Source organism: Micropterus dolomieu, linkage group LG16 (genome assembly GCF_021292245.1).
Source record: "Micropterus dolomieu isolate WLL.071019.BEF.003 ecotype Adirondacks linkage group LG16, ASM2129224v1, whole genome shotgun sequence".
Classification (NCBI taxonomy): Eukaryota; Metazoa; Chordata; class Actinopteri; order Centrarchiformes; family Centrarchidae; genus Micropterus; species Micropterus dolomieu.
The window spans coordinates 21,740,468-21,753,755 of NC_060165.1; the positions used below are offsets into that span (position 1 = coordinate 21,740,468).

Sequence of the window (13,288 nt, forward strand, 5' to 3'; positions counted from 1 at the left end):
GGGATCATTTGAGCACTTCAGATATTGAAACCACATTCAGATGAAAGGAGTGCATTTATTCTCAAACAACAGAAAATGACAAAATAAAGTGAAAAATACACATGTACAGTACAGTGATTAGATGTCACTAGTTACCACTACTAGTAGTTAAACTGTGACTTTAATCGTTAAGAAAATTTATCTCCCCAAAACTGTAAAATGGCTATAAAGGCCCCATGTTTGCTTTAATGATAATGAACAGAAACAATGCTTTACTTTTGGTTTGTGGTGGTTGTATCAGTGCGGAGAAATATTTTCTGAAGAGGTTTACAGTGCGGCTGAACTGCAAGACGTCAACTACTTGAACAGTTATTTCTAATAAGAACTAGATTACTCCAAGTACGTAAACAAACATGGAGTAACATTAACATTAAAAGTGGTAGGAAACAAGTCTAGAAAAGGCAGGGAACAGGAAAACAATGTGTCCCATCAGAGCAAGAGACACACTAACACCCACAATCCTCCTTCCCACCAGGAGGAGCAGAGCAGCCAGCAGAAGGCAGGCCTCATGTCAGGTGACGGCGTTCAGGGTCTGGCTTCCCTCGGTCGGGGTGAAGAACTGGACTTTAGGTGGTGCGAGCCCCGAGTTGTTCCTGCGCAGGTTTCCGGTGCTTCCTGCGACTTTACGCATGGAGTTGTTGCGTCGCATGGAGTTACGCTTCCTCAGCGAGTTCTGGTGCGACAGCTCGCTCTTCTGGAGAGTCTGGATTAAGATGGACGGCTTCTCGTCCAGTTCTCTGGCGCTGCAGGGCGGCGTCGCTACCTTCAAGAACAACAACAGAACATTTTTAGAGGTGTTAGCTATGTCTGTCGGTCTGTCCCTTTGCAAATTATTACCACGTCAGTAGGATGTTGAGCAATAATCCACATGCCTGATTATAGATTGCTTCTCTTTTTATGGCCAGCATTGTAGCCTAATAATATTATTATTAATAATAATAATAATAATAATAATAATAATAATAATAATATAATAATAATAATAATAATAATAATAATAATAGTAAACATTATTTATCTACCACTTTTCTCAACAATGTTACAAAGTGCTTTACAAAACGAAATAACACCAGACAAGGAAAGATTATGGCATTAATTTCTACCTCAATAATTAGTAAGTAAGATAAAGGTAACAATACCAATAGAAAAGAGCATCAATCATCAATTAAACAAGGAAGGGATACTTAAAATATAGTAACTGTTAGTATCCAAAGTAAGTATCAATCCTATATTTATTTATTCTGACACTTTGTGTACCAATTTAACTCTTACCTTGACTAGGTTACCAAACTTGGAGTAGTCCACAGAGTACACGCCCTCCTCCTCCGTTACTATAGGAACAAAGCGGTGACCCCACTTGATCTCCTCTGAGACGTAGGAGGTCCGGGCCTGTGTGGTGATCCCTGTCGTCTCCACGACCCCCTCCAGGATGACGATCACCTCCAGGTCGCTGCACTGCAGCTCCATGGCTGACAGGTCGTACAGCGGGCTGACAGCAGATACAGAAAGGTCACAACTACGTCTTTACAGTGTCCAGTGATTCATGCATTAAACTCATGGCATATTATAACGGAACACAATTACCTTATAGGTTTCGCAGAATATCTGTGTTGTTAAAACCATTTCCCCCAAACCTCTGTTCCAGAGCTGTTCCCCATATGTAACCTGTTTCCTCCTAAATGCTCAGTTGTTACTCCCATGTCCCACATAGTGAACATAATCTGTATGTACTTTATTGGTACTTGATTCGTTCGACATAATCACACTGCATCTGCATCATAAGTTTCTGTAGCTGAGTCCCAATTTCCTACAACTTAGTGATGTTTAGCAGGTTGTGAGTATGCAATGTGCTCAATCAGGAATACATTAAAGGACAAATCCCATTAACAAAACAATAAATTGATCATACTAACAAGTATAGGCTGTGTATATATCTTCCTCCTCTGAGCCATAGAGCTCCACTGTTGTCCAAAAACTATTAAAAACCCATCACTGAGCCTCATTGTTGCTTCATCACCATGAACACACACACTGTAGTTTATTCTGGCCCAGCGCCACAAACACCATCCTTCTAAGTAGAGCAACAGATGTGTGTTAACCCGCCGCTGAAAATAGATATTATTGTATGTACCTGTGACAGTTTTTTTAAACAAAAGATTTAAGTACTAATTGTGATAATGTGCTGAATCTGCCCAGTTAGTAGGCTACACAAGAAATCTATGTACTTGACCTGTTGTGAGTTGTAGTTTTTCCCTGTGAGTTTCTGAGTTTTTTGCCATTGTTTCATGTGTCCTTCTATTTGCCTGTTTGTCTCGTTCCTTGTCCTTAGTAGTTTATGTCTTGTCTTTTATCTTAGCTCTTGGTCCTGTGTTTATTTGATATTGTCATGGTTTGGAGTTTTGTAGTCTAGTTTATTATTTTGTTAATTCGCTTTAAGTTTTCTTAGTATCTGTCTAGTCTCATATTCTAGTTATGTCCTGCATTTTTATCCGTGTCTTAGTGTATACTCCTGGTCCGTGTACTTTGATATTATTTTGTCCATGTTGCCCTGCGTTCTGTTTAATCTTAGTTCAGTCTGTTTTCCCTGTTAGTTGTAGTTTTGGTATACTAGTGATCTGTCTGCTTATGTTCTGGTTCAGTCACTTATTCTCTGTTTCTTCCTGGTTATCATTAGTTTCCTTATGGTCTTATTGGTGTCTGTCTGTTTTCACCTGCCTGTGTCTCGTTAGTCTCATGTCTGTCACCTGTGTTACTCCCGCCGTGCTCGTTAGTCCCTGGTGTATATATGTTTGGTGTTTCTCTCCAGTCTTGGTCCGGTCATTGTTTGTGTTACCCCCTGTCAGTCGTGACTTCAGTCTCGTCCAGCGTGTCGCCTCGCTGTTTTTCCGGCTCTTGGTGTTTTGGATTACCTGTGTTGGATTTGTGTTTCGTTTCTCATTTGGCTTTTTCTGGACTCAGCCACTCAGTATGTAAGTGTGCTCGCTTTTTGTTTGTTAAATAAATCACCTTTTGAACCGTACCTCCTCTGCCTTGAGTCCTGCGTTTGGGTCCTCCAACCTGCCTCACCACCACTAACTGTAACATGACCACTGTAATTGATTAGATCAATAGAAAATGATGCAAGACTATGAAGAGACAACACAATGTTTTTCCACAGATTAAACACATTTAAGGCGCCGTTCCCCTTTCATCTCTTTACTTGTGAGTTTCTGATGAATACACAAAAATGCTGCTGAAAACATTGAGCATGAAGACTCTAAGATGTGATAGAAACCTCCATTAAAAAGCTATAAGAGCCAACAGCTATTCTTCAGATTTCTTTGTTTTTCTGAGATCTTCCTGCAGCAGGATTCATAATAACTGACAATAGTTAACACAACATACTCAAAACCTCTTGACAATGACTTTGTAGTGTAGGAGTTTTCTCTCTTGTCCTGTAAGTTTGTGTTTAACCAGCAGATGGAGGTAGTGAGTTACATACAAGATCCAGTGCTCAAATTTGCACCTCCTAATCCCATTCTCAGCTGCAGGACCTACATGCTATCCTGAAAGAGGTTCAACCAAAGAGAAATGATCCTTTTGTTTACCGTTTCATTTGAATAATCTTCAGAGGCTCAAAGGGGGTAGGGGTCACAGGGGTGCTGGAGGGTTAGGGTTTGGCATTTAGTGGGTGATATCGGGAGCGGAGCGGACGTGTAAACTCCTCATCACTGACCTCTGTTTAGTCTGGATTAACTACATCCACATCACCACTGCAGGACCTGCTTCTTTGTACCTGTCTTTGTCGATGATGTGGCAGATGATGAGCGGGGCGAGGAGGAACAGGCTGTTGCTGGCCACAGCGGTCTCTGTCTGAACGTCGATCTGATGGATGGGGATCACCTCCCCCTCTGGTGTGGTCGTCTTCCTCACCACCTGCAGATGGTGTTTAACAATAACTGTCAGATGACTTAAATCTTATTAGAAGAACTCAGACATAAAGGATTGTGGGAGATGGAAATTTGCAGCAACTGTATGTTTACACCTTTGTTTTAAAGACTAAAATAAACTTTGCACTTGTTCCTCCTCTCAGATTAGATTTGTGGACTGTCCTCGGATGCAGATGTTTAAGAAAAAACTAGACAATCACCTGTAACCTGACGGTCGCTCCTATGATCATGCTCTTCCTCAGATCCCCGATACGAATCATGAAACACAGGCGGTTGTTTCTGACAGCGATCACAGCGTAACGGCTGAAGATCAGAGTCTCCGCTCGACGGTTTGACTGAGCCGTCTTCATGAAGATGCAACCTGAGGAGAGGAAACTAATCAGCGATCTAATCTGGCCATGAGGATTTATGTCTGCTTTACTGATATGTCAGCAGGTCCATCATGTGTTGGTTGTCTCAGTTAACAGTGGTGGGATGTAACTATAGTAAGTACATTTACTACTACAATTTCTGTTACTTTATATCTGCTACTTTTATACCACTCTACTACAATTCAGAGGGAAATATTGTACTTCTTTCTCACCTACATTTGTGTGATGAATGTAGTTACTTAACTTATAAATTAAGATGTACAATAGGTTAAGATGACATAAAAAGGGATTGATCCCTTGGTGGATTTCACAAGCTACCCAGCAGAATATAAAGTATTAAAAGTATATTAAAGTAACACATTAATACATCAATAACTATAATACAACATAATATTCTGAAAATGGGTAATTCTGGTGGTAATGCAACTTTTACTTAAGTAAAATATCACACTATAAGTACTCCATCACACTTCTTTCCCCACGCCTTATAGTTTTTGTCTCATTTTCATGTCTTCTGAGGGCCATTTCCTTGTAAGCATGTGACCCCTGAACTGGGAAACCGTTTCCAAGTCTCACCCAGCATGACAGCGTTGATGATGAGCCCCACTATGTTCTGCATGATGAGGACGGTGATTGCAGTCGGACACTGCTCCGTTATCATACGTCCTCCAAAGCCGATGGTCACCTGAACCTCGATGGAGAACAGGAAGGCTGAAGTGAACGACCTGAGGAGAGAGAGTTCTGCTGTCATGACTTGTTGAACTTGATATTTAGAAGACCAGGATCCTTTGAGTTTCATGTACACACTCTTCAGAACCGTTTCATTTTGCCAAACAGAGTCACTTATCAGTGTCTTGGGGCCCACTTTCAGATTTTGGCAGATATAATGGGTATATTTTTAGAAAAGAATAAATCTTCTCCTGCAGCTTTACATTTTTCTGATGTTTAGTGAAATCGTCTTAAATCAGTCTGGCCCTTTTTCTCAAGATCTGCTCCTATTTAAGGCATCATTTTGATTACATTTGGTCAGTTATGAGAATAAGACAGATTCACAAAGCAACAAAATGGAAACAAAAACATTTTACAATCCTGCAGCTGCATGATGGTGGTTAAGGATCTTTCCACTGATTATGTGACATTCAAGGTTTCAAGTGAAAGGGATGGAAAAGACGGGGGGAAGTCTGAAAAGCAGTGATGGATGAAGTATTTAGATAATTTATTTAAGTACTGTAAAAATGCTCCATTACATGAAAAAGTCCTTATTCAAAATGCTACATACTGTAGCTGCAGGAGGTGATTAAAACCACACAGAAGTTCATTACCGGGCATCAGTGATATCGGTGAGGTGCCTGCAGTGCCAAAATGATAAAAGCACAGTACCCACCCAGCCACAGCCTTTTTACACTGCTGCCATCTGCTGTCACACCACCAGACTGCAGAGCAGCTTCTTCCCCCAGTGAGAATCCTCAGCACTGAACCATGTAAAATAGTTTTATTTCTGTATATAATTGTATAATTTTTGTAGACTATAAAACGTTTGCTCCTTGTGAGTGGCATAAAGGGAACTACAATCTTCACCTGTGTTGTAAAATAACAAATAAATCTAACCTACCTTTTACCTTGTCTGTAAAGTATCAAAAGTAAAAGTACTCACTCTGCAGAATAATGGACCCTGAATCCATTTTCAGTTCTGATGCAACAATATGCAGCATTTAATTGTTGTAGCTGCTTGAGGTGGAGCTAGTTTTAACTGCTTTAAATACAGTTAGCTAGTTTTAACTACTTTATATAGGCCTACAGTTTCAGTTATAAACAGCTAGTTTAGTCCAGTGGTTCACAAAATAGGGCTCGGGCCCATCCAAATGGTCGCAAGACAGATCTGAGGGGTCGTGAAATGATTAATGGTAGAGCAAAGAAGAAGAAAAAAATGTTCTGATCAAATCTGTTTTGACTTTTAGACTTTTTTGCTTTCTTTGTGAAATATTCCAACTGTTATTTTAATCAAACCATGTGAGAAGTTTAGAGGGGAAATGTTTCTTTTGTGGAACTGCTAATAATTCATTAACATCTATAACATGACAAGAAGCCCCAACACTGATTTTTGTAAGACACAAGAAAAAAAGGCTGGGAACCACTGGTTTGATCTTCAACAATGTGTTTTATATTACAAAACAAAAAACTTACTCTGAAAAGTGACTTGTAGCTGTTTAATAAATGTAATGGAGTAAAAAGTACAAAATTTCACTCTGAAATGTATTGAAGGAGAAGTGTTATAAGTGTTATACTGAGCAACAAGTAGTAGGTAGTCAAAATTGTACTTAGATCTTGAGTTAATGTACTGACTTTGCATCACTGTTGAGGAGTGGAAAAAGAAGACAGGGAGAAGTGGCTGACAACTAATGAAAAGGAGAGACAGAGGAAGGGAGGAAAGAAAGGAAGAAAGAAAAGGAAGGAAAGGCAGAAAGGAGGAAGGAAAGATGAAAGTATGGAAGGGGGAAGTGTTGGTGAGCTACAATAAGAGGGAGGTGCCAAACTCTCCTTTCCCCTGTCATCTTTACTTTATTTCCCCTGAAATTATGAGAGCAAAAGTTTCCTAACTTTTAATCCATACCTTTCTCTCCCTCTCTTCCTCTTCTTTTATCGATTTTTTTTTTTTAAAAGGAGAAAGAGGAAGAGAAGGAGAAGAGGAAGAGGAGGGTGGGAGTTTAGAGGTTTGGATCAACCGAGGATAGATGGAAAGGATTCAAGTGACCGCAAAAACATGTTTCAAATCTCATCAAACACACTTCAACAATCTAAATTGCATTATTAATTTGAACCTCTATAATATTCACAGCGCTCTGTCTCTTTCTTACTTGACGTCGGTGACGCAGTGGGTCCCGTTCTGCCGCTCCGGGTCCAGGTCTCCATGCGCAAAAGCCACCAGCCACCAGCTCATGGCAAACAGCAGCCAACTGCTGACAAACGTCGTGGTGAAGATGACCAGAGTAAAGCGCCATTTAAGGTCGACCAGCGTGGTGAAGACGTCCTGCAGGAATCTGCCCTGCTCGCGGATGTTTTTGTGCGCCAAGTTGCACGAGCCGTTTTTGGCAATGAAGCGCGCTTTATTCACGCGGTCCCTGAACACCGGCTTGCGGGGCATGCGGGAGGCGAGCCCCGGCAAACCGAACTCCTCCGGGATGATGCTTTTTCTTGCCAACATGTTCTGCTACTGCTCTTGATGGTCAAGAAAACGCGTCAAAGCTGCTTTTTAGTCCGCTTTCAGTGCGTCTTTACGCGCGGATCAAACATGTCCACGTGCAGGAAAAAGGCTCAAAGACGCACAAACTCTTTTCCATCTGTCTACATTTGGGGATGTTTCGGAGCGACCGCAGCGCGCCGCCTCTGCTCAGCTCCTCTGAGGGCTGGGACGGTTTCCACTCTCCTGTTGACGTAGTCCAACTTCCAGAGTCCAGACTCGGTCAGACCAGGGTGCCGCTGCCTTCAAGGACCATTCAGGGACCGCCGGAAAACACAATTAAAATCAAACCGAACCGAATCACAACCCCCCTTATTTGTGTTTCCACCAATCCACATAATTGTAACGGGTTTAAGATGTAAAAACTAATGGATGCTGTTCCCTGGTGTAAACACAGAGCATATAGGTGTGTAATTTGGTCTCTGTCATGGCCTTTATTTGGTAGATTATTTTAATATTTTTTAGTTGTCATTCAGGGTGGAAAATGGACATTCATCATAAGGCAGTGTTCCCTTCAGGGGGACTTTAATTAATTTTAATTAACTGTCTCATAAAAGGAGCAAATGGACTATCTGAATTAATATGATTAATTAACTAAAGTTTACATTTCCTTCTCATTTTTAAATTGCAGCTGCAATCAAATGATGTAATGTATGCTAGATTAACTTGAAACATGGTTTTAAGTCTGTTCTTTCTCTTTTTTTCCCCCCGAGTGTCTCTGAGCATCCAGAACACTTTTGTAAGAGAAACTGTACATTTAATGCAGAAAGGGCCTTCAATCATTTTTAGACATGATGGTATAGAAATCGTCTCCAGGCAAGCTAAATGTTAACCCACTCCACTAACAATGGTGTGACACAAATAAATGAACATTTTATATTTAGAAATGTAGAATGAATTGTTAGATGGTAACAAATAACCATACAGGTAAAATTTTACTTGTTTTTGTCTGATTTGAATCTGAATAATTGTTTTTCCGGATGTGCTGTTATTGTGTTTTAAAAAGAAATGTATAAACCACATATCTAAATTCTTTACTCCGTGGTTTTAAAATTTTAAAATTGTTGCAATAGCAATTAGAAATGTGAGACTTGGGCACCAGGGGGCGCCATTCAGCAATATATTAAACAGGTGGAGGATCATTGTCCTGCAGAAAGAAAATATTCACTTCACTTAAAACCATTTTATTATCATTCCAAGTGTAAAAAAAAATTAGGCACACATAATAATACTTTGCTATATAAGTTTAGAAATTCTTGGATATACAGAATGTACACTTACATACATTTAGAATTCAAAACAATCAACCTGTACTTGTACAAATGTTTTCTGACAAAAGTCAAATACGCATTCATGTTTTCCTGCGTAGATAATGTGTTATGTTCACTCTGTGTTACATGCAGGTATATGGACTGTCAGTGTCAACCCTAAATTAACCAACATTGCCACCTATGTGCTGAATTTAAAATAAGAAACATTAAGTCTCTTTTTATTTGTTTGCTCCCCAAAACTACAGGGGAAAGAAATGTTAAAATCAGCATTTCCTGTGTCCTAAAAGAAAATAATTTGTCTCTCTGTGTTTTGTCTGCTTTTGCACTGACATCGTATAAAAGACAAATATGGTTTGGGGTGAGAAGTGAAGAGTTTACAAAGCAGCAGGGCTGCAGGTTCTTGCTGGTGAGTTCAGACAAAAGCACAGAGGCTGCATGGAAAACACCCAGTCCAGACACACTCACATGCAGTAAAACTAAACACAAAGGATTTATGAAATGTAGTTCTGGCCAAGGCTGAATCAGGATCAAACAAGAAGAAGAATGTTAGGTCATTAGGAGAAGACTGAGAAGGAGGAGCTAACTGAATAGACAAAAGATGTATCAAGGTTAAAATAAAGGACATAGATGGAGAAAGGCAGACACATTTGAATGTAAAAAAGAAGGATCTAATGTAAGTGTGCTTCCATGCTTGTGATCAACACGTGGCACAGGTGTTGCTATAACCATGGACATGGTTATTAATATATTACAGAATAACTTGTGTAAAAGGGGCGGGGCTGACAAAAAGTCTTGAGATGAAACATCTGCGAGTACATTTTGTAAAAAATTTTTTGAAATTCTTGCAAAAGAATCTATTTGGCATTTACTCAGCACAGTACAAAGTTATTTTAAAAACTCATTTACAAGCACTTAATAAGTATAATCCATAACAATAATAAAGGGACTATAGCACCACTCTTAATCACTTAGCTGAGACAGCTTTGTGATTCTGTAAGTGTAAAGTGGAAAGAAAATATTTGCTATTTGCAGTTTGTTTTCCTTGTTATTTTGTTCAGAAGCACAAACATTGTTTAATGCAGCACACTGGCTGCTGATGGAAAATAAAGAGAACATGGCAAACTAGTGTATTCACTGCTAACATGACGAGTTTGGCAGACTGGTAGACTCTTTTTAAGCACATTAACTAAGAATTTAACATTTATTACATAACAGTCTGGCACATTAGCGCCCAGTGTTGTTTTTAAGGGCTAAACAAAACGAGATAAAGTGTTAATTAGTTAGCTTTATAAGTGCTGGCAGGTGGATTTTGTTACCTTTGGCCAGAGCCAGGCTAGCTGTTTCCCCCTGTATCCAGTCTTTGTGCTAAGCTAAGCTAATCAGCTGTACAGATATGCGAGTCGTAGGAATCTAATCATTTAACTCATTGCCAGAGAGGGAAAAAGTGTTATTTCACAAAAATGTCAATGTACTGCTTTAAAGGAAAAATCACTTCTATGTTGAGGGGTGGTGTTGGCGTAGTGGATAAGACACATGGTGTGAGAGACCCAGGTTCAATCCCCCACTGTAACATAACCACCAATATGTCCCTGAGCAAGACACTTAACCCCTAGTTGCCGGGGAGGTGTGCGACTTCTGACATATCTAGCAATTGTGAGTTGCTTTTGATAAAAGTGTCAGCTAAATTAATAAATGTTTATGTAGTTAAAATGCTGTTTGTGATTGCCCCTGACAATATTTCCAATACTTGTTTGGGAATTAAAATTCTAGTTGAATCATCAGTACAATTGCACTGGAAAAAGTTAAAGTGTTAAAGTTAAATGAAAGAAGTTAAATGTGTGTTTGTGGCCACTTGGTAAATGTTAAGCCGGTTATCCACTCCTCTTTTAGATCTGTTTTTGTCTGGACTCCACTCCAGAAACAAATATCTGACTCTTTAACAGCTAAATTCTTCACTTTCTTCACCAGTTAGTTGCTAAATTCAGGGACAGAATTTGCGGCCTTGACATAACATGAATCCCTTTGATTCATTTTCAGTCTAAACACTATTAGTAATTAATGTAGATTTAAGTTTCAAGCTTTACGTTTGAGCTTTGAATAACTTGCTGAATCCTTTCAGCAACTAGAACTGATTAACATTTGGATTCTGGATCAAACAACTTTCCACTAGAACTCTTAAAAATAATTACCAGTCCACAACAAACCATCTCATATTGGGTGTCTATTGTCCCAGAGAATAATAAGTTCAGCAAAGCATGACCACAGACAGACAGGGGGTTCACCGGCTTCAGCCTGAGCCATGACACCCTACAGTGTTTGTACTAGTGTAGGCGTAGAAATACATACTGATAGAACAGAGTGAAGGTGGAAGTAAACCAGAAATAAAATAGCCAACCTTCCAAATTGTGCTATATAAGAAATTTTTTCTTCCGGTTTTCAATTTACAAACGTCACATGTTATAAACTCTAAATCACAAAAATAAATTTTAAAGTTTGGTTTAATGGACGACGGATGTTGTTGCTGTTCGTATAAATGCAAAAATGTTTTCCCGACTTCAACAAGTTTATCCTTAAACTGATTCACTTTGAAAATGAACAGAAGTAAAACAAGTTTGATTACTCTGTACCTCATGAAGAGCCAGCTTGGATTGTACTTTTCTAAATGTAATTAATGTGAATGAACAAATTCTTTCGGTGTGTTAAAAAGCTCATATTGGATTTGTTTCGGGTATATTTCCACCTTCTTTACACCAAAGTTGTTATCCGACTGGCTCCACACGCACAGCATCCTCCCTTTGCGCTCTGTTGTCGCAAAAAAGATGTCTCCTGATCTTGTCCCAAGGAAATGTTTGCCATGCTAACATCATACAGCAAAATCCCAAAACTGGGAAAAGAAACACAGCTCAACCTCCTGGTGGAAATTTCGAGTAGGATGAAGGACATATTAAGGTCTCCTTTTTGGCATCACAAGTTGCACAAGTGTTTCAAAACTGACACCAAAAATAGAAGCAAATCCTTTCGATGTTGGTTTCCTTTGTCACATTAGTTCAGAAGAACAATCCACTTTACAATCCTCATCTTGGATTTGGGAATGAGAGCTTTTAGTCATCCTGTTCTTCTCCAACTTCTGACATGATGTGAGCGCAGCCTTTGGGAGGTTCAATGCTGTTTGGACAGTTTGATTTGATTCAACAAAGGGTGTAAAAAACTGCTTATTGGCTGCAGAGTCAATTCTGTCAGTATTATTTCTATGGCAGAACTTAATATATAAATGTAGCACATACTAAACTAAAATACTAGGATTTAAAATCCTTTATAGTGAGAATCTGCACAATGCATTGATATATGCAGAGCACAGAAAGAGTGGCCGAAGCCAACATTCAGTTATTTAAAAATGTTTCTCTTTTGCTTTCATACTGCATAATAGGAGTGCTAAAGATTAATAAAAGTGATACGTGTTGTGCATATGTTTAAAATAAATGTAAGAGACAGTATTAACAAGATAATTAAAGACTTTTGCAATTCTATTCTATTAGTTCAACATGATGCTTACAGGAGCTGCAAGTTCAGCTCAGTCTGTAAAACTATCCAATAAACAACTCTGCAGCATAGAAACAGAAACGGTCTCTGCACATCATTTTAAATTCCAGAGCCACACTGGTGCACTGAGTAACATGTTCCTTCATTAAAATGAATTTGGACTGATTCACCATCTTGCTTCCCCAAATACTCGCTAGAGCAGTGGATCTCAAAGTGGTGTTCAGGGACCCCCATGGGTACTTCAAGATGTTCCCGGGGGGGTCCCCAGCAAAAAGTTAATGAAATTCTAATTTAAAATAAAGCATGGCACATTTAAAACCTAATATATTACCCACCATTCTCTAAATCTCTAATTCCATCCATACCGTAAGTACCACAATGACAGAATGTATGAATATTTTGCTGTAATAAAACATCTAAAAGCAAAAATCCTATTCTATCAGATGGAGGGTTTTAAATGAAATTATATATTTGTGAGGTGTTTACCTTTTCAGTACTGTGACAACCAGTGGGCTTCAAGCTGAGAACCACAGACAGGAAGTCAGAAAGTGTTTAGAGACCAGTGTTGGGCAGTAACGCGTTACTAGTACAGTTATTGTAATAATATTATTTTCCCCAGTAACTAGTAGTGTAACTAATTACTATTCTAAATCAGTAATATTATTACTAGTTACTAATGCAAGTAACGCTGCGTTACTCGTTACTGAACGCACCATCCGTGATGTAAATCTACGACAGTAAGGCAGGTCAGTGGCACCTTCTGTTGTTCATGTCCGGTGACATGAAAACTAAAGGAAGAAAGGAGAACGAGGGAGAGAGACGTTCTTTCCACAGCTGTAAGAGCTTTTATTGAAGCATCTGTTGAAGCAGCACAGCAACGCGAAACTTAAGCTACAGACA

The 13,288-nt window shown here is 39.2% G+C and overlaps 1 protein-coding gene and 1 long non-coding RNA gene across 2 annotated transcripts; one reads left to right on the plus strand and one right to left on the minus strand.

The window, feature by feature from the left end:
• Nucleotides 1-35: 35 nt before the first annotated feature.
• Nucleotides 36-7,799, minus strand: kcnj8 (potassium inwardly rectifying channel subfamily J member 8). Its single transcript, XM_046072706.1, has 6 exons — nucleotides 7,195-7,799; nucleotides 4,916-5,064; nucleotides 4,169-4,329; nucleotides 3,815-3,954; nucleotides 1,312-1,528; nucleotides 36-802 (listed from the first exon to the last, which is right to left on the minus strand). Exons 1-6 carry the CDS (start codon nucleotides 7,539-7,541, stop codon nucleotides 551-553), a joined length of 1,266 nt encoding a protein of 421 aa, XP_045928662.1. The 5' UTR covers nucleotides 7,542-7,799; the 3' UTR covers nucleotides 36-550.
• On the plus strand, nucleotides 2,537-5,957 carry LOC123985240. The gene is made up of 3 exons (XR_006828635.1): nucleotides 2,537-3,008; nucleotides 4,211-4,453; nucleotides 4,859-5,957. It is a non-coding gene; the product is annotated as an uncharacterized LOC123985240 (long non-coding RNA).
• Nucleotides 7,800-13,288: the final 5,489 nt, after the last annotated feature.